General features: G+C 47.6%; 1 protein-coding gene across 23 annotated transcripts in view; it reads right to left on the bottom strand.

Annotated features, from left to right (window-relative positions):
• Nucleotides 1–20965, bottom strand: part of ptprsa (protein tyrosine phosphatase receptor type Sa) — a 421887-nt gene that overhangs the window by 9334 nt on the left and 391588 nt on the right. For all 23 annotated transcript variants that reach the window (XM_045697360.1, XM_045697368.1, XM_045697369.1 and 20 more), the window contains 4 exons: nucleotides 14422–14600; nucleotides 13984–14110; nucleotides 12865–12990; nucleotides 1404–1558 (listed from right to left, as the gene is read on the bottom strand). In XM_045697360.1, the coding sequence (XP_045553316.1) occupies nucleotides 1404–1558; nucleotides 12865–12990; nucleotides 13984–14110; nucleotides 14422–14600 (587 nt within the window). The remainder of the gene's footprint in view (nucleotides 1–1403; nucleotides 1559–12864; nucleotides 12991–13983; nucleotides 14111–14421; nucleotides 14601–20965) is intronic.

Below are 20965 nucleotides of genomic sequence, written 5' to 3'. Positions count from 1 at the left end.
CCAATGAGAGTATGGTGGTGATATCATACTTTCCCAATGAGAGTATGGTGGTGATATCATACTTTCCCAATGGGAGTATGGTGGTGATATCATACTTTCCCAATAAGAGTATGGTGGTGATATCATACTTTCCCAATGAGAGTATGGTGGTGATATCATACTTTCCCAATGGGAGTATGGTGGTGATATCATACTTTCCCAATGGGAGTATGGTGGTGATATCATACTTTCCCAATGAGAGTATGGTGGTGATATCATACTTTCCCGATGGGAGTATGGTGGTGATATCATACTTTCCCAATGAGAGTATGGTGGTGAAAGTCTGGTGACATCATAACAATGTCCATATAGGTAGATCTGGTGTTTGGTTAGCCTGGTCCCAGATCTGTTAATGCAAACATAGGAGTTGGCTATACAACACAAACCGATCTGGGAACAGGATAGTGTTTGGTGACTTTGCAAAGGAAAAAGGATGCAAAGTGGACTTCTTTTGTTGAACCAAATGGCTTCCCCTTTACAAATACCAGGAGGCTGCCTCTCTGAGTGATCAATTATGAATGAGCTGAGCCTATGACGTTGTAACACCAGGCCACTGCAGTGGCAGTAAGGAGAGAGGGAAGAGAGAAAGAGAGAGAGAGAGGGGGGAGAGTGAAAGAGAGAAAGAGGGAAGAGAGAGAGAAGGGGGAGAGAGAGGAGTGAAGAGAGAGAGAGAGAGGTGGGGGGGAGAGAGAGAGAAGAGAGAGTGTGAAAGAGAGAGAGAGGGAAGAGAGAGAGAGAGGGAAAGTGAAAGAGAGAGAGTGAAAGAGAGAGAGAAGGGGGAGAGAGAGGAGGGAAGAGAGAGAGAGGTGGGGAGAGAGAGAGAGAGAGAGAGAGAGAGAGAGAGAGAGAGAGAGAGAGTGTGAAAGAGAGAGAGAGGGAAGAGAGAGAGGGAGAGTGAAAGAGAGAGAGTGAAAGAGAGAGATGTAAGAAAGAGAGTGAAAGAGAGAGGGGAGAGAGAGAGGGAAAAAAGAGAGAGAGAGCGAGAGAGAGAGAGACATGCATGATGTCTAAGGAGAACATTAAGACCTGCACGGTGGGAGGCTGGTTGTAATCCCCTTAACATTCTGGGAGCTGGATGCCTATACACTCTAACCCAGACCTACAGACTCAGGACACTGGGTTATATGCTGACATTGTTAGGTACATACAATGGGTTCAGTCTGAATTACAAAGAGCACCAACAACAATGTCTCATACTCATCAACATTGTTGGGCAAACACACACACACACACACACACACACACACACACACACACACACACACACACACACACACACACACACACACACACACACACACACACACACACACACACACACACACACACACACACACACACACACACACACAAAAGATCCTCACCTGCAGTGGACAGAGATGGGTCCGTCCTGGCCAAACTGCTCCTTGGTTTTGTGCACCTGGCCTATGAAGTCTATGAAGCCCTCCCCTGACTTGGGCACCCCCTGCTCCGGCCAATCAGTGAACTGGAACTGCCGCACTGTCCTGGACTGCCCGTCCTGAGTGAGTAGAAGGAGAGGAAAAAGAATGGATGGAAAGAGGAAGAGAGAGGTAAGGGAGGAGGACGGATGACAACAGAATAAGAGAGAGGGGTGGGGTGAGAGAGGTAAGGGAGGACAGATGACAACAGAATACGAGAGACGGGTGGGGTGAGAGAGGTAAGGGAGGAGGACGGATGACAACAGAATAAGAGAAAGGGGTGGGATGAGAGAGGTAAGGGAGGAGGACAGATGACAACAGAATAAGAGAGAGGGGTGGGGTGAGAGAGGTAAGGGAGGAGGACGGATGACAACAGAATAAGAGAGAGGGGTGGATGAGAGAGATAAGGCAGGAGGACGGATGACAACAGAATAAGAGAGAGGGGTGGATGAGAGAGGTAAGGGAAGAGGACGGATGACAACAGAAGAAGAGAGAGGAGTGGGATGAGAGAGGTAAGGGAGGATAGATGACAACAGAATAAGAGAGAGGGGTGGGGTGAGAGAGGTAAGGGAGGAGGACAGATGACAGAAGAAGAGAGAGGAGTGGGATGAGAGAGGTAGGGGAGGATGGATGACAACAGAAGAAGAGAGAGTAGTGGATGAGAGAGGGAAGGGAGGAGGACGGATGACAACAGAAGAAGAGTCAGGGGTGGGATGAGAGAGGTAAGGGAGGAGAACGGATGACAACAGAAGAAGAGAGAGGATTGGGACGAGAGAGGTAAGGCAGGACGGATGACAACAGAAGAAGAGAGGGGGTGGGATGAGAGAGGTAAGGGAGGACGGATGACAACAGAAGAAGAGAGAGGGGTGGGATGAGAGAGGTAAGGGAGGACGGATGACAACAGAAGAAGAAGAGAGGGGTGGGATGAGAGAGGTAAGGGAGGAGGACGGATGACAACAGAATAAGAGAGAGGGGTGGGGTGAGAGAGGTAAGGGAAGAGGACGGATGACAACAGAATAAGAGAGAGGGGTGGGGTGAGAGAGGTAAGGGAGGAGGACAGATGACAACAGAATAAGAGAGAGGAGTGGGATGAGAGAGGTAAGGCAGGAGGACGGATGACAACAGAATAAGAGAGAGGGGTGGGATGAGAGAGGTAAGGGAGGAGGACGGATGACAACAGAATAAGAGAGAGGGGTGGATGAGAGAGGTAAGGGAGGACGGATGACAACAGAAGAAGAGAGAGTAGTGGATGAGAGAGGGAAGGGAGGAGGACGGATGACAACAGAAGAAGAGTCAGGGGTGGGATGAGAGAGGTAAGGGAGGAGAACGGATGACAACAGAAGAAGAGAGAGGATTGGGACGAGAGAGGTAAGGCAGGACGGATGACAACAGAAGAAGAGAGGGGGTGGGATGAGAGAGGTAAGGGAGGACGGATGACAACAGAAGAAGAGAGAGGGGTGGGATGAGAGAGGTAAGGGAGGAGGACAGATGACAACAGAATAAGAGAGAGGAGTGGGATGAGAGAGGTAAGGCAGGAGGACGGATGACAACAGAATAAGAGAGAGGGGTGGGATGAGAGAGGTAAGGGAGGAGGACGGATGACAACAGAATAAGAGAGAGGGGTGGATGAGAGAGGTAAGGGAGGACGGATGACAACAGAATAAGAGAGAGGGGTGGGGTGAGAGAGGTAAGGGAGGAGGACGGATGACAACAGAATAAGAGAGAGGGGTGGGATGAGAGAGGTAAGGGAGGAGGACGGATGACAACAGAATAAGAGAGAGGGGTGGATGAGAGAGGTAAGGGAGGAGGACGGATGACAACAGAATAAGAGAGAGGGGTGGATGAGAGAGATAAGGGAAGAGGACGGATGACAACAGAAGAAGAGAGAGGAGTGGGATGAGAGAGGTAAGGGAGGAGGACAGATGACAACAGAAGAAGAGAGAGGAGTGGGATGAGAGAGGTAGGGGAGGATGGATGACAACAGAAGAAGAGAGAGTAGTGGATGAGAGAGGTAAGGGAGGAGGACAGATGACAACAGAAGAAGAGTCAGGGGTGGGATGAGAGAGGTAAGGGAGGAGAACGGATGACAACAGAAGAAGAGAGAGGGGTGGATGAGAGAGGTAAGGGAAGAGGATGGATGACAACAGAAGAAGAGTCAGGGGTGGGATGAGAGAGGTAAGGGAGGAGGACGGATGACAACAGAAGAAGAGAGAGGATTGGGACGAGAGAGGTAAGGCAGGACGGATGACAACAGAAGAAGAGAGGGGGTGGGATGAGAGAGGTAAGGGAGGACGGATGACAACAGAAGAAGAAGAGAGGGGTGGGATGAGAGAGGTAAGGGAGGAGGACGGATGACAACAGAAGAAGAGTCAGGGGTGGGATGAGAGAGGTAAGGGAGGAGGACAGATGATGACAGAAGAAGAGAGAGGGGTGGGATGAGAGAGGTAAGGGAGGAGTACGGATGACAACAGAAGAAGAGAGAGTTGTGGGTCAGTAAAAACCAATATTGAGAAACAATAACTGTTTCATTCCACACATGGAGAGAAACTGATGTGAGGTCAGCGAACCACCAGGTCACAAACTGTGTCTGATATACCGCTCAACAACAACAACAAGCCCAGTTCAACTTCACACTCATACAACACTACAATGACCTGTCTCCCCTGACATCCATCTGTCAGGCTATCACTACTGTCTCTCCTGACATCCTTCTGTCAGGCTATCACTACTGTCTCTCCTGACATCCATCTGTCAGGCTATCACTACTGTCTCTCCTGACATCCATCTGTCAGGCTATCACTACTGTCTCCCCTGACATCCATCTGTCAGGCTATCACTACTGTCTCTCCTGACATCCATCTGTCAGGCTATCACTACTGTCTCCCCTGACATCCATCTGTCAGGCTATCACTACTGTCTCTCCTGACATCCATCTGTCAGGCTATCACTACTGTCTCCCCTGACATCCATCTGTCTATCACTACTGTCTCCCCTGACATCCATCTGTCAGGCTATCACTACTGTCTCCCCTGACATCCATCTGTCAGGCTATCACTACTGTCTCCCCTGACATCCATCTGTCAGGCTATCACTACTGTCTCCTCTGACATCCATCTGTCAGGCTATCACTACTGTCTCTCCTGACATCCATCTGTCAGGCTATCACTACTGTCTCCCCTGACATCCATCTGTCTATCACTACTGTCTCCCCTGACATCCATCTGTCAGGCTATCACTACTGTCTCTCCTGACATCCATCTGTCAGGCTATCACTACTATCTCCGCTGACATCCATCTGTCAGGCTATCACTACTGTCTCTCCTGACATCCATCTGTCTATCACTACTGTCTCCGCTGACATCCATCTGTCAGGCTATCACTACTGTCTCCCCTGACATCCATCTGTCTATCACTACTGTCTCTCCTGACATCCATCTGTCAGGCTATCACTACTGTCTCTCCTGACATCCATCTGTCAGGCTATCACTACTGTCTCCCCTGACATCCATCTGTCTATCACTACTGTATCTCCTGACATCCATCTGTCAGGCTATCACTACTGTCTCTCGTGACATCCATCTGTCAGGCTATCACTACTGTCTCCCCTGACATCCATCTGTCTATCACTACTGTCTCCCCTGACATCCATCTGTCTATCACTACTGTCTCCCCTGACATCCATCTGTCAGGCTATCACTACTGTCTCTCCTGACATCCATCTGTCTATCACTACTGTCTCCCCTGACATCCATCTGTCAGGCTATCACTACTGTCTCTCCTGACATCCATCTGTCAGGCTATCACTACTGTCTCCCCTGACATCCATCTGTCTATCACTACTGTCTCTCCTGACATCCATCTGTCAGGCTATCACTACTGTCTCCCCTGACATCCATCTGTCAGGCTATCACTACTGTCTCTCCTGACATCCATCTGTCAGGCTATCACTACTGTCTCTCCTGACATCCATCTGTCAGGCTATCACTACTGTCTCCCCTGACATCCATCTGTCTATCACTACTGTCTCCCCTGACATCCATCTGTCAGGCTATCACTACTGTCTCTCCTGACATCCGTCTGTCAGGCTATCACTACTGTCTCCGCTGACGTCCATCTGTCAGGCTATCACTACTGTCTCCCCTGACATCCATCTGTCAGGCTATCACTACTGTCTCCCCTGACATCCATCTGTCAGGCTATCACTACTGTCTCTCCTGACATCCATCTGTCAGGCTATCACTACTGTCTCTCCTGACATCCATCTGTCAGGCTATCACTACTGTCTCCCCTGACATCCATCTGTCTATCACTACTGTATCTCCTGACATCCATCTGTCAGGCTATCACTACTGTCTCTCCTGACATCCATCTGTCAGGCTATCACTACTGTCTCCCCTGACATCCATCTGTCTATCACTACTGTCTCCCCTGACATCCATCTGTCTATCACTACTGTCTCCCCTGACATCCATCTGTCAGGCTATCACTACTGTCTCTCCTGACATCCATCTATCTATCACTACTGTCTCCCCTGACATCCATCTGTCAGGCTATCACTACTGTCTCTCCTGACATCCATCTGTCAGGCTATCACTACTGTCTCCCCTGACATCCATCTGTCTATCACTACTGTCTCTCCTGACATCCATCTGTCAGGCTATCACTACTGTCTCCCCTGACATCCATCTGTCAGGCTATCACTACTGTCTCTCCTGACATCCATCTGTCAGGCTATCACTACTGTCTCTCCTGACATCCATCTGTCAGGCTATCACTACTGTCTCCCCTGACATCCATCTGTCTATCACTACTGTCTCCCCTGACATCCATCTGTCAGGCTATCACTACTGTCACTCCTGACATCCATCTGTCAGGCTATCACTACTGTCTCCGCTGATGTCCATCTGTCAGGCTATCACTACTGTCTCCCCTGACATCCATCTGTCAGGCTATCACTACTGTCTCCCCTGACATCCATCTGTCAGGCTATCACTACTGTCTCTCCTGACATCCATCTGTCAGGCTATCACTACTGTCTCCCCTGACATCCATCTGTCTATCACTACTGTCTCTCCTGACATCCATCTGTCAGGCTATCACTACTGTCTCTCCTGACATCCATCTGTCAGGCTATCACTACTGTCTCCCCTGACATCCATCTGTCTATCACTACTGTATCTCCTGACATCCATCTGTCAGGCTATCACTACTGTCTCTCCTGACATCCATCTGTCAGGCTATCACTACTGTCTCCCCTGACATCCATCTGTCTATCACTACTGTCTCCCCTGACATCCATCTGTCTATCAATACTGTCTCCCCTGACATCCATCTGTCAGGCTATCACTACTGTCTCTCCTGACATCCATCTGTCTATCACTACTGTCTCCCCTGACATCCATCTGTCAGGCTATCACTACTGTCTCTCCTGACATCCATCTGTCAGGCTATCACTACTGTCTCCCCTGACATCCATCTGTCTATCACTACTGTCTCTCCTGACATCCATCTGTCAGGCTATCACTACTGTCTCCCCTGACATCCATCTGTCAGGCTATCACTACTGTCTCTCCTGACATCTATCTGTCAGGCTATCACTACTGTCTCTCCTGACATCCATCTGTCAGGCTATCACTACTGTCTCCCCTGACATCCATCTGTCTATCACTACTGTATCTCCAGACATCCATCTGTCAGGCTATCACTACTGTCTCTCCTGACATCCATCTGTCAGGCTATCACTACTGTCTCCCCTGACATCCATCTGTCTATCACTACTGTCTCCCCTGACATCCATCTGTCTATCACTACTGTCTCCCCTGACATCCATCTGTCAGGCTATCACTACTGTCTCTCCTGACATCCATCTGTCTATCACTACTGTCTCCCCTGACATCCATCTGTCAGGCTATCACTACTGTCTCTCCTGACATCCATCTGTCAGGCTATCACTACTGTCTCCCCTGACATCCATCTGTCTATCACTACTGTCTCTCCTGACATCCATCTGTCAGGCTATCACTACTGTCTCCCCTGACATCCATCTGTCAGGCTATCACTACTGTCTCTCCTGACATCCATCTGTCAGGCTATCACTACTGTCTCCGCTGACATCCATCTGTCAGGCTATCACTACTGTCTCTCCTGACATCCATCTGTCAGGCTATCACTACTGTCTCCCCTGACATCCATCTGTCAGGCTATCACTACTGTCTCCCCTGACATCCATCTGTCAGGCTATCACTACTGTCTCTCCTGACATCCATCTGTCAGGCTATCACTACTGTCTCCCCTGACATCCATCTGTCTATCACTACTGTCTCCCCTGACATCCATCTGTCAGGCTATCACTACTATCTCTCCTGACATCCATCTGTCAGGCTATCACTACTGTCTCAGCTGACGTCCATCTGTCAGGCTATCACTACTGTCTCCCCTGACATCCATCTGTCAGGCTATCACTACTGTCTCTCCTGACATCCATCTGTCAGGCTATCACTACTGTCTCCCCTGACATCCATCTGTCTATCACTACTGTCTCTCCTGACATCCATCTGTCAGGCTATCACTACTGTCTCTCCTGACATCCATCTGTCAGGCTATCACTACTGTCTCCCCTGACATCCATCTGTCTATCACTACTGTATCTCCTGACATCCATCTGTCAGGCTATCACTACTGTCTCTCCTGACATCCATCTGTCAGGCTATCACTACTGTCTCCCCTGACATCCATCTGTCTATCACTACTGTCTCCCCTGACATCCATCTGTCTATCAATACTGTCTCCCCTGACATCCATCTGTCAGGCTATCACTACTGTCTCTCCTGACATCCATCTGTCTATCACTACTGTCTCCCCTGACATCCATCTGTCAGGCTATCACTACTGTCTCTCCTGACATCTATCTGTCAGGCTATCACTACTGTCTCTCCTGACATCCATCTGTCAGGCTATCACTACTGTCTCTCCTGACATCCATCTGTCAGGCTATCACTACTGTCTCTCCTGACATCCATCTGTCTATCACTACTGTCTCCCCTGACATCCATCTGTCAGGCTATCACTACTGTCTCCCCTGACATCCATCTGTCAGGCTATCACTACTGTCTCTCCTGACATCCATCTGTCAGGCTATCACTACTGTCTCCCCTGACATCCATCTGTCTATCACTACTGTCTCCCCTGACATCCATCTGTCTATCACTACTGTCTCCCCTGACATCCATCTGTCAGGCTATCACTACTGTCTCTCCTGACATCCATCTGTCTATCACTACTGTCTCCCCTGACATCCATCTGTCAGGCTATCACTACTGTCTCCCCTGACATCCATCTGTCAGGCTATCACTACTGTCTCCCTGACATCCATCTGTCAGGCTATCACTACTGTCTCCCCTGACATCCATCTGTCAGGCTATCACTACTGTCTCTCCTGACATCCATCTGTCAGGCTATCACTACTGTCTCCCCTGACATCCATCTGTCTATCACTACTGTCTCTCCTGACATCCATCTGTCAGGCTATCACTACTGTCTCCCCTGACATCCATCTGTCTATCACTACTGTCTCCCCTGACATCCATCTGTCAGGCTATCACTACTGTCTCTCCTGACATCCATCTGTCAGGCTATCACTACTGTCTCCGCTGACATCCATCTGTCAGGCTATCACTACTGTCTCCCCTGACATCCATCTGTCAGGCTATCACTACTGTCTCTCCTGACATCCATCTGTCTATCACTACTGTCTCCGCTGACATCCATCTGTCAGGCTATCACTACTGTCTCCCTGACATCCATCTGTCTATCACTACTGTCTCTCCTGACATCCATCTGTCTATCACTACTGTCTCTCCTGACATCCATCTATCAGGCTATCACTACTGTCTCTCCTGACATCCATCTGTCAGGCTATCACTACTGTCTCCCCTGACATCCATCTGTCAGGCTATCACTACTGTCTCTCCTGACATCCATCTGTCAGGCTATCACTACTGTCTCTCCTGACATCCATCTGTCAGGCTATCACTACTGTCTCTCCTGACATCCATCTGTCAGGCTATCACTACTGTCTCCCCTGACATCCATCTGTCTATCACTACTGTCTCTCCTGACATCCATCTGTCAGGCTATCACTACTGTCTCTCCTGACATCCATCTGTCTATCACTACTGTCTCTCCTGACATCCATCTGTCAGGCTATCACTACTGTCTCTCCTGACATCCATCTGTCAGGCTATCACTACTGTCTCCCCTGACATCCATCTGTCAGGCTATCACTACTGTCTCCCCTGACATCCATCTGTCAGGCTATCACTACTGTCTCTCCTGACATCCATCTGTCTATCACTACTGTCTCCGCTGACATCCATCTGTCAGGCTATCACTACTGTCTCTCCTGACATCCTTCTATCACTACTGTCTCTCCTGACATCCATCTGTCAGGCTATCACTACTGTCTCTCCTGACATCCATCTGTCAGGCTATCACTACTGTCTCTCCTGACATCCTTCTATCACTACTGTCTCTCCTGACATCCATCTGTCAGGCTATCACTACTGTCTCTCCTGACATCCATCTGTCAGGCTATCACTACTGTCTCTCCTGACATCCATCTGTCTATCACTACTGTCTCCCCTGACATCCATCTGTCTATCACTACTGTCTCTCCTGACATCCATCTGTCAGGCTATCACTACTGTCTCTCCTGACATCCATCTGTCTATCACTACTGTCTCTCCTGACATCCATCTGTCAGGCTATCACTACTGTCTCTCCTGACATCCATCTGTCAGGCTATCACTACTGTCTCTCCTGACATCCATCTGTCTATCACTACTGTCTCTCCTGACATCCATCTGTCAGGCTATCACTATTTCTCCCTTTCGCTCTCACACTCTCTGACAGTCTTTCCTTTCTCTCACTCACTCACTCAGTCTCTCTTTCTCGCTCCCTCCTTGTCCCTCTCTCTCTTTCTCCCCGTCTCTCTCTTTCACTCCCTCGCTCTCTCAATCCGTTTTAGTTTGTAGTTTTTGCCGTGGAATAAGTCCCGGTTAGAGGAAATCAATAGGGAGTGTGGCGTGACAAGCGTATTCTTCTGGACAGCGTGTTAAATGAGGTAATCCTGGACAGAGGACTGATCGATGGAGAAAGCTGACAGATGGAGCGAAGGAGGAGGAGGGATACGAGTGGGGGGAGTGAATTGGAGGGTGGCCACCCACATCGGTGAAGACTGGATTTCTTGAGAAAATGGCTTAATTTGAATCTCCGCTAAAGAATAGTCAATTATATTGGTGTCTTAATCTCAGTAGTCCACCAGCAGGGAAGGAAGATGATCTCTGAATTAGATTTTGGAAGGTGAGGCTGAAGAGAAGACACAGAACCCCAAAGCAATACTCAAACATTCCCTAGTCCCTAGTCTTGTCTCCTTTCCTTCAGTGAACATTGATAACTGAACCAAGTGGATAAGCTTCAACTTTTTTATTTATACCTTTAAAGTGATTTCAGGTCCACGATCAGGAAAGAAAGGATAGGTAAGTAGAGCAGGCTACATCCTAAACTGCCCAAAACATTCCCTAGTCTCCAGCCTCATCTCCTTTCCTTGATTACTAGTCTACAGAATCGTTAACAAAAAAAAGTGTCACAGGTCAAATGTTTTCTCTTACCATTCTGTCTGTTCTTTAGCTTTCTCTCTCTCCTCCCCCTCTCTCTATCTCTCTCCTCCACCTCTCTCTATCTCTCTCCACCCCCTCTCGCTCTCTCTCCTCCCTCTCTCTATCTCTCTCTCTCTCCCCCCTCTCTCTTCTCCCCCCCCTCTCTCTCTCTCCTCCCCCCCTCTCTCTCTCTCCTCCCCCTCTCTCTCTCTCTCTCTCTCTCTCTCTCCTCCCCCTCTCTCTCCTCCCCCTCTCTATCTCACTCCTCCCCCTCCCCCTCTCTCGCTCTCTCTCCTCCCCCCTCTTTCTCTCTCTCCTCCCCTCTCTCTCTCTCTCTCTCTCTCTCTCTCTCTCTCTCTCTCTCTCTCTCTCTCTCTCTCTCACTCTCTTTCTCTCTCTTTCACTCTCTTTCACTCTCTTTCACTCTCTCTTCCCTCTTTCTCTCTCTCTTTCATTCTCTCTACTCTCTCCCTTCCTTCTCTCTCTCTTCTCCTCGTCTGCCTCCCTCTCTTCCTTCAATCACCTCTGATTACAGGTCCTTTCATTGCTTGAGGGGAGCTTACACGTTCGGCCCACAATTAACACAGTCCAGAACCACAGCAGCTGCTGCCGCTCCAGTTCACCCTTCACAGACACTCCTTACTGTGTGTGTGTGTGTGTGTGTGTGTGTGTGTGTGTGTGTGTGTGTGTGTGTGTGTGTGTGTGTGTGTGTGTGTGTGTGTGTGTGTGTGTGTGTGTGTGTGTGTGTGTGGTGTATGTATTCATGTAAGAGAGAGACCGTGTGTGTGTGGTACCTAAAGCACCATCTTAAACTGCATGTATGTCTAATCTGCCCAGTGGGAGTAGCATGGGGCTGAGGGCTAGGCCAGGTTCAGACCAACATGAGCCCTCCTTACTAGCCGCCATGCTAGCTCAAGCAGCAATCCAACACGTGCGCCAGTCCCAGGTAGGCCAGTGTTCTGCAGTACAGTTAACTCTACATTTGGACACAAAATGGCCGCTGCCTATACTGTACAATGGGCCTTGGTGCTTAGACAGACCACGGGTAAAATGGTTGTGGTACTATGCACATCCTTCAAAAAACGTAGGTATTGGGTTAATGGATAAAAATACCTTACGCTGTATGCTCCTAATAACACCTATACAACGTATATAAAACCTTTATACAACGTTTCCATAAAGAGGATATTCGTCAGGTTAAAACTCACGTGATCTAAACATTGTCATTAAAGGCGTCTGTGACCTTCTCCAAACCCATCCCTCAGGTGTTCACCAAAACAGTGGCAGGGTGCCTGCTTTGTAGTTGTTTGAACAGCGGATTGCCCCTTTAAACGTGGTATAAAGAGCAATCATACTATCGCCCTCATGACACCTACCCCATCAGCACTGTATTGTCATGTGATGGAGGAAAATGGCCGCAATCAGCTTGGCTTCCTCCAGCCTCACTGATGATACAGGTGAAAGGTTAAATGGAACATGTGGTAGCCATACACACAGTAGGAGCCATTCTAAGAGGCATAGTATCAATGGCAGAGCGACGCGAATAGAAATAGAATGAGTCATCTCTAAGGACAGCAGTCACACACACACACACACACACACACACACACACACACACACACACACACACACACACACACACACACACACACACACACACACACACACACACACACACACACGGACCTACGCATGGATGCACGCACGTACAAACACACACACATACTCACTCTTGCATCGGTGACTTTGAACTCTCGGAGGATGTACTGGGGCATGTTGTACTCAGCCATGGGGTCCACTACAAAGTACTGGTACCTGGCCGAACGCTCAGCGGGCCAGTACTGATGACACTTTTCCTGAGGACACAGAGAGAGAGAGTGGGGGGTGAGGAGAAAATACACATTGAGATAAACGTGGACACATAGGAAACAGTTTGTGCAGGTTTCATTTAGGGTAGTGGTACAGACTGCACTACACAGAATAAACACACTAAATGATGGACAGAATGAAGAATGCTTGAGGTGTGTGGGTGTGTGAGAGTGTGTGAGTGAGGGTGTGTGAGTGTGTGAGTGTGAGAGAGTGCCGCTGTGAAACAGGGATCAAAGGGAGGACAGGAGAGAGGGAAGAGAGGAGAGGAGGGAGACAGGAGAGAGGGAAGAGAGGAGAGGAGGGAGACAGGAGAGGGAGAAGAGAGGAGAGAAGGGAGACAGGGCAGGGAGAATAGAGGAGAGGAGGGAGACAGGAGAGAGGGAGACAGGAGAGGGGGAAGAGGAGAGGAGGGAGACAGGAGAGGGGGAAGAGAGGAGAGGAGGGAGACAGGAGAGAGAGAGACAGGAGAGGGGGAAGAGGAGAGGAGGGAGACAGGAGAGAGAGAGGCAGGAGAGGGGGAAGAGGAGAGGAGGAAGACAGGAGAGAGAGACAGGAGAGGGGGAAGAGAGGAGGGAGACAGGAGAGGGGAAGAGAGGAGGGAGACAGGAGAGAGCGAGACAGGAGAGGGGGAAGAGGAGAGGAGGGAGACAGGAGAGAGAGAGAGACAGGAGAGTGGGAAGAGAGGAGAGGAGGGAGACAGGAGAGAGGGAAGAGAGGAGAGGAGGGAGACAGGAGAGAGCGAGACAGGAGAGGGGGAAGAAGAGAGGAGGGAGACAGGAGAGAGAGAGAGACAGGAGAGGGGGAAGAGGAGAGGAGGGAGACAGGAGAGAGAGAGAGACAGGAGAGGGGGAAGAGAGGAGAGGAGGGAGACAAGAGAGAGAAGAGAGACAGAGACAGAGACAGAGAGAGAGAGAGAGAGAGAGAGAGAGAGAGAGAGAGAGAGAGAGAGAGAGAGAGAGAGAGAGAGAGAGGCTCCCTACCCTGCCCATCTCTCGGAGTTTGGTGAGCATGACTACGATAGTGGAGTTGTTCTCCCACATCATCCTCCAGAAGTCCTCTGTGGTCTCTGCCAACGGGCCCTGCGTTGCGATGTAGGCCTTCTGTTGCCTGGCAACGCAAACACACATTCAGGTCAGACATGTAGCAGGGGGAGTCCGCTCCCTAATCAGTTTCATCAAACCATTGAAACAGATTTATTGCGATTTTGATATGAACACACTTGCTGTTCGCTCACTCGTGGACTCTTTCACTCACTCACTCACTCACTCACTCACTCACTCACTCACTCACTCACTCACTCACTCACTCACTCACTCACTCACTCACTCACTCACTCACTCACTCACTCACTCACTCACTCGTTCTAACACCTCCCCACTTCCACACACTTCCAACTCACACCCAGCCATTCCACCTACCTGTATCCGTCGATGAAGCTGGCGTTGATGTAGTCTGAGCCCTCGAGGCCCCTGATTGGCTGCAGGCAGACGCGGGTGGTCTCGTAGGGCATGATGTTCACCAGACGGTTCTTGAACTTGTTGCAGGGCAGGTTGGCACTGATAAACCTGGACGTATGGGCCTTGGAGTTGGCAAGGCGCTGTAGAGAGGGGTGGGTGGATGGAGGGAGGGAGGGAGGGAGGGAGGGAGGGAGGGAGAGAGAGAGAGATGGGTGGAGAGGGAGGAGAGAGGGGAAGGGGGGTGGAGAGGGAGAGAGGAGAGAGGGGGTTGGAGAGAGAGAGGGAGGGTGGAAAGGAAGGATTGAGAGTGGGATATGGAAAGGTAAGGAGAAGGGGTGGGAGAGAGAGGGATGGAAGGAGGGAAATGGAGTGACAGTGGGAAGGATAGAAAGTGAGAGATGGAGAGATGATAGAAGGAGAGAGCGGTGAAGGACTGCAGAGTAGTAAAGATCTGAGCTGATTGCTAAAGCACCTTCAAAATGCAGACATATCTAATTGATAAATGTAGTCCTAATTTATGACTGGATGGAGAAATCAAATAGCACAGCCTTTATTCCCTTCCCCATTTTATTTTCATTGCCCTGCATTTTGCAGTGTGTCTTGTGTGAGCTGCTCTGAGGTAAGGTACTATGATTTCAGGCACTACATTAACAAGCTACAATCAAACTGAAACTCTAAAGAAGGCTTTCCGTAAACCAGAAAGCTCTCTCTCTCTCTGCAAAAAGTAAAAGTGGGTCACTGGAGTCTTTGATAATGACACGCGCACACGCACCCGCACTCTCTCCTCCCTCCCTCCTCTCTTTCCCCTCTCCTGTCTCCCTCCTCTCCACTCTTTCCCCTCTCCTGTCTCCCTCTCTCCTGTCTCCCTCTCTCCTGTCTCCCTCCTCTCCACCCTTTCCCCTCTCCTGTCTCCCTCTCTCCTGTCTCCCTCCTCTCCTCTCTTCCCCCTCTCCTGTCTCCCTCTCGCCTGTCTCCCTCTCTCCTGTCTCCCTCTCTCCTGTCTCCCTCCTCTCCACTCTTTCCCCTCTCCTGTCTCCCTCTCTCCTGTCTCCCTCTCGCCTGTCTCCCTCTCTCCTGTCTCCCTCCTCTCCTCTCTTCCCCCTCTCCTGTCTCCCTCTCGCCTGTCTCCCTCTCTCCTGTCTCCCTCCTCTCCACTCTTTCCCCTCTCCTGTCTCCCTCTCTCCTGTCTCCCTCTCGCCTGTCTCCCTCTCTCCTGTCTCCCTCCTCTCCTCTCTTTCCCCTCTCCTGTCTCCCTCTCTCCTGTCTCCCTCCTCTCCTCTCTTCCCCCTCTCCTGTCTCCCTCTCGCCTGTCTCCCTCTCTCCTGTCTCCCTCCTCTCCTCTCTTCCCCCTCTCCTGTCTCCCTCTCGCCTGTCTCCCTCTCTCCTGTCTCCCTCCTCTCCTCTCTTCTCCCTCTCTTGTCTCCCTCTCTCCTGTCTCCCTCTTTCCTCTCCCTCTCTCCTGTCTCCCTCCTCTCCTCTCTTCCCTCTCTCCTGTCCTCCCTTTGATCCCTGTTTCATAGAGGCACTCGGAAGGGCATGAGACGGGCTGGCAAGTCTAAAGTCGCCCAGAGCTGCAGCTACACCAAACACTGGCAACAGATCCTCCTTTTTCCCTTCCCCCCTAAGGGCAGACATGCACCTAGTTCTAGTCATAGAAACAACCTTAGCTGCCATGTTTTCTCCACTGTAGTGCCCCTTTCCACAAGGAGTTCAGGATGATACTGTACTAGTGATGACGCCTACAACTGGCCGAGTGGACATGATGCTGAACATGATTTGCACTTTTAGGACTATTCCATTGGTTCCATTGGGCCAGGAAAGCTTAGTCAAGCATAGCTAGTGAATGTGAAAGAAAAAAAAGATCAAATACTATTTGAACCCAGGTCTGGTGTGGGCAGTAGTTAGTAAACAATGACAAAGATCACTATGGGCGACTGATCTCCAGCCTATAGGAAGGTTCACCTTCCAACGGGACAACGACCCTAAGCACACAGCCAAGACAACACAGGTGTGACTTCGGGACAAGTCTCTGAATGTCCTTGAGTGGCCCAACCAGAGCACGGACTTGAACCCGATCAAACATCTCTGGAGAGACTAGGGCTGTGGTGGTCACAAAATTTCGTCAGTCGGTGATTGTCAAGCAAATAACTCACAGTAATTAACATAAACACATTTAGCATCTACTGGCTTCCACACAGAGTCTACAAGCCACTGATGCAGACCTTTGGAACATCTACATTTAAAAAACTATAATAAATCCATATAATATAGCCTACACCATCACAATAAATCCGGTATTTATTTTAGACAGGTCTAAAGAAACATGATATGAAGAAAATGTAGTCTATTTCAGAAGAACAGAATAGCATACTCTTATGTTATGCTATGCCATATGGCTGTGGGCTACACTAGTTCATTGAGCAGATAACATTTGGTTAGATTCCGTGGCATTATTTTATAGTAGGAAGAATACAATTGAACAAAGCTGAATTACATAGAAAGGATATTTTCTCCAAACGATTTGAGGGAGTGCTCACATGCGGCTATTCTGTGTTGAGCGGTTAACAAAGAAATAGGTCCTCCTATATGCTTAATTTAGAGTTATTAATGTAACTTTAGTTCTACTAACGTTGGGTTATATGTTTTGATTTTTAATACATTCATACATTCTAAGGCTACGTGATGAGACTCTAATGATGATTGTATGAAGTTGTATGAATGGCAGGAGCTCTGCTTTGTTTTTTGCACAGGCTGTACACACTTCATCAGTCTCTCATTCACAATTTGACAAGCACTTGATAATGCCTAGAATTTCCCAGCTGCATCCCCTTTGTGTGGCTGTACTGCCACCCCCAAACGATCCATGCTTGTTGCGGCCAGTGGCCTTTGTGCCCTTGGGCTGAATATAATAATTATAATTCCCTTCTCCCAGCTGCGTACCGAAGCACCTCTCACTTACATGGCTTTCTGTCACATGATCGGGTCTTTCTCACAGGCTACAAGTGAAGACAGATACATCGGGCACGCAAAGCGCATATTGAAGATATTGGAAAAACTGTCATTTACTTTTCGTCAGCCAACAAGATAAACAGCAGAAGCACTAGCCTATGTCAATCTACTATCCCCTATAGTACAAAAGTTGACCTATTCTATTCTGTGCTAGAAAGTAATATTCCAAACATAGTCAGGGCCAGTTGTGGGATGCGATAGATCCCAAATTAATACAACCACTAGTATAAAAAAAACTGCTTTACGCAATGAGCCTGATGCAACAGATCAGAACGTTTAGCTTAAAATGTTGAGAAACTATTAGGCTATTTCTTCACATTATAAGTACAGCAATGAGCACATAGGCTATAAGTGCAAATGTTCCAACAGCAGAAAAACACCATTCTCAAATATGACTGCAAATGCGATTATGCATGTAATGCTTTTATTATAAAAGGTACATTTTTATGGTGAAAATGATCTTCCCCAAACTTGAAACTCAGGTGCTGCATATGCATGCCAGTCAGGTTGAAAACCAGTTGTAAAGTGGATTAATGTGCTTAATTTTAAGAAGTTATTTTCCTAGTGATACAAACATTTTAGGTGTGATACAAACATATAGGTCTTTGTGCTGGGCTACATGAGGTGTGATACTAACCTTATTAAAACATATAGGCCTTTGTGCTGGGCTACATGAGGTGTGATACTAACCTTATTAAAACATATAGGTCTTTGTGCTGGGCTACATGAGGTGTGCAACTATGATTTGAAAGTTGTTTTTTTGCCTTAAGCTGGGCATCATTCACAAGTGATAATAAATCATTCACAATTGATAGGCTAATATTGTCACCCATCAGACTATTCTTACTTTAATCTTGTCTTTATATATACTAAATAATATATGTGTAAAATTTGTTTTGATTTAGAAGATCAAGGGCCTGATTACTTGCATGTCCACCGATGTTATTTACATGCTGAAATGTCCTTGAGGTCTGTCTTACATAGGGAAAACCCATAGAAGCCTTAAGACACGGATCAGTGAGCACCGCAGCAATATACGGACAGGTGAGACAAAAAATCTGGTTGCTGCTCATTTTGTACAAGCTGGAGGCCAAGAGGAGACAGTTATTAGCTCTCTGAGATACATTGGAATAGAAATTGTCAAGATATCACGCAGGAGAGGGGACATTGAGAGGAAACTTCTCCAAAGGGAATCTTTCTGGAACCACAGGCTAAACACACTGTCTCCTCTTGGCCTTGTGCTTTTTTAAATCGTAATTGAATATTGTATGTGTATGTATATTACTGTAAATATTGATCACATTCTCTGTGTATGATCATATATTTTGATACATTGAATGTTAATATTGTGAAACTATGTTATACATTTTTTACCTCCTGTTTCAGGAAGTAATGTCACTGAGTACTGCCTCTATATATAGGACCTTCCACCCCCACCCTTAGGTCTGGATGTCTGATGAAGACCTAAGGGTCAAAACATTTTAACTAAATATCACCTGGGAGCATGAGCAGCAGTGTGCTGCATTTTCCTTTCTGTTTTCCTTGATTTAAAATGGACCATTTATCATAAACCTGTCTCAAAACGGGGGCAGGGGGAAAAAATACATGTCATCCACAGTATGCACTTAACCTGTTAGGGCTAGGGGGCAGTATTTGCACGGCTGGATAAAAAAATGTACCCGATTTAATCTGGTTACTAATCCTACCCAGTAACTAGAATATGCATATACTTATTATATATGGATAGAAAACACCCTAAAGTTTCTAAAACTGTTTGAATGGTGTCTGTGAGTATAACAGAACTCATTTGGCAGGCAAAACCCTGAGACAGATTCTGACAGGAAGTGGATACCTGATGTGTTGTATTACCTTTAAACCTATGCCATTGAAAAACACAGGGGCTGAGGAATATTTTGGCACTTCCTATTGCTTCCACTAGATGTCACCAGCCTTTACAAAGTGTTTTGAGTCTTCTGGAGGGAGATCTGACCGAACAAGAGCCATGGAACGATGATGGCCCATTAGACACCTGGCGCGCTAGGTCATGCTGGGTACCCTCGTTCCAATACGTTTTAAAAGATTTTGCATTCGTCCGCCTTGAATTTTATTCATGTTCTGGTTAAAAAAGGCCCTAATGATTTATGCTATACAACGTTTGACATGTTTGAACGAACGTAAATATATTTTTTCCCCTCGTTCATGAAGTGAAGTCCGGCGGGCTTAGATCATGTGCTAACAAGACGGAGATTTTTGGACATAAATGATGAGCTTTTTTGAACAAAACTACATTCGTTATGGACCTGTGATACCTGGAAGTGACATCTGATGAAGAGAATCAAAGGTAATGGATTATTGACATAGTATTTTCGATTTTAGATCTCCCCAACATGGCGGCTAGTCTGTATCGCAACGCGTATTTTTCTGGGCGCAGTGCTCAGATTATTGCAAAGTGTGATTTCCCAGTAAGGTTATTTTTAAATCTGGCAAGTTGATTGCGTTCAAGAGATGTAAATCTATAATTCTTTAAATGACAATATAATATTTTACCAATGTTTTCTAATTTGAATTATTTAATTTGTGGTGCTGACTTGAATGCCGGTTATTGGAGGGAAACGATTTCCTGAACATCAACGCCACAGTAAAACGCTGTTTTTGGATATAAATATGAACTTGATAGAACTAAAAATGCATGCATTGTCTAACATAATGTCCTAGGAGTGTCATCTGTTGGAGATTGTAAAAGGTTAGTGCATAATTTTAGCTGATTTTATGGTTTTGGTGACGCCTGTCTTTGAATTGGCACAACATTACACACAACTCTTGTAAATGTACTGTCCTAACATACTCTAAATTTATGCTTTCGCCGTAAAACCTTTTTGAAATCGGAAAACGTGGTTAGATTAAGGAGATGTTTATTTTTCAAAGGGTGTAAAATAGTTGTATGTTTGAAAAATTTGAATTTTGACATTTATTTGGATTCAAATTTGCCACTCTTGAAATGCACCTGCTGTTGATGGAGTGCACTACGGGTGGGACGCTTGCGTCCCACCTAGCCCATAGAGGTTAAATAGCGAATGGAGGATGCTTTTCCTGTGGTTCATTTTCATGCCAGCCAGGTAGACTATACTCCTGTTATAAAGAGAAGCAATGTGCTTAATATTAGAAAAGTTGAGAAATAAATATAGTAGGCCTAGCCTATAGAAAGCTGATCGGATCATCCTCTTTTTAGTAGAGGCCATCACTCTGTTTTCTCACGCAATTGCATAGCCTATAGAAATGTTGTGCAACATGAGCTCATGGGCTCTCGTGAAGTGTTTGATTTTCGAATGCATTTGCATTGATGTCAGAGTGATTAGAGGGACAATAGAGTGCTGAGTACCAGGCAGTTAGCAAGTTTGGTAGGCTACTAATGACCATCAACAGCATCAGAGCTTGGAGAAGCCTAATTACCATGACTAAACAGTCACGTGGAATTTGACTGTCGTCATCACTCGTG

This window comes from Salmo salar, chromosome ssa16 (assembly GCF_905237065.1).
Source record: "Salmo salar chromosome ssa16, Ssal_v3.1, whole genome shotgun sequence".
Lineage (NCBI taxonomy): Eukaryota > Metazoa > Chordata > Actinopteri > Salmoniformes > Salmonidae > Salmo > Salmo salar.
The sequence above is the reverse complement of the archived record's forward strand: the minus strand, read 5'-3'. Positions and strand labels throughout refer to the sequence as shown.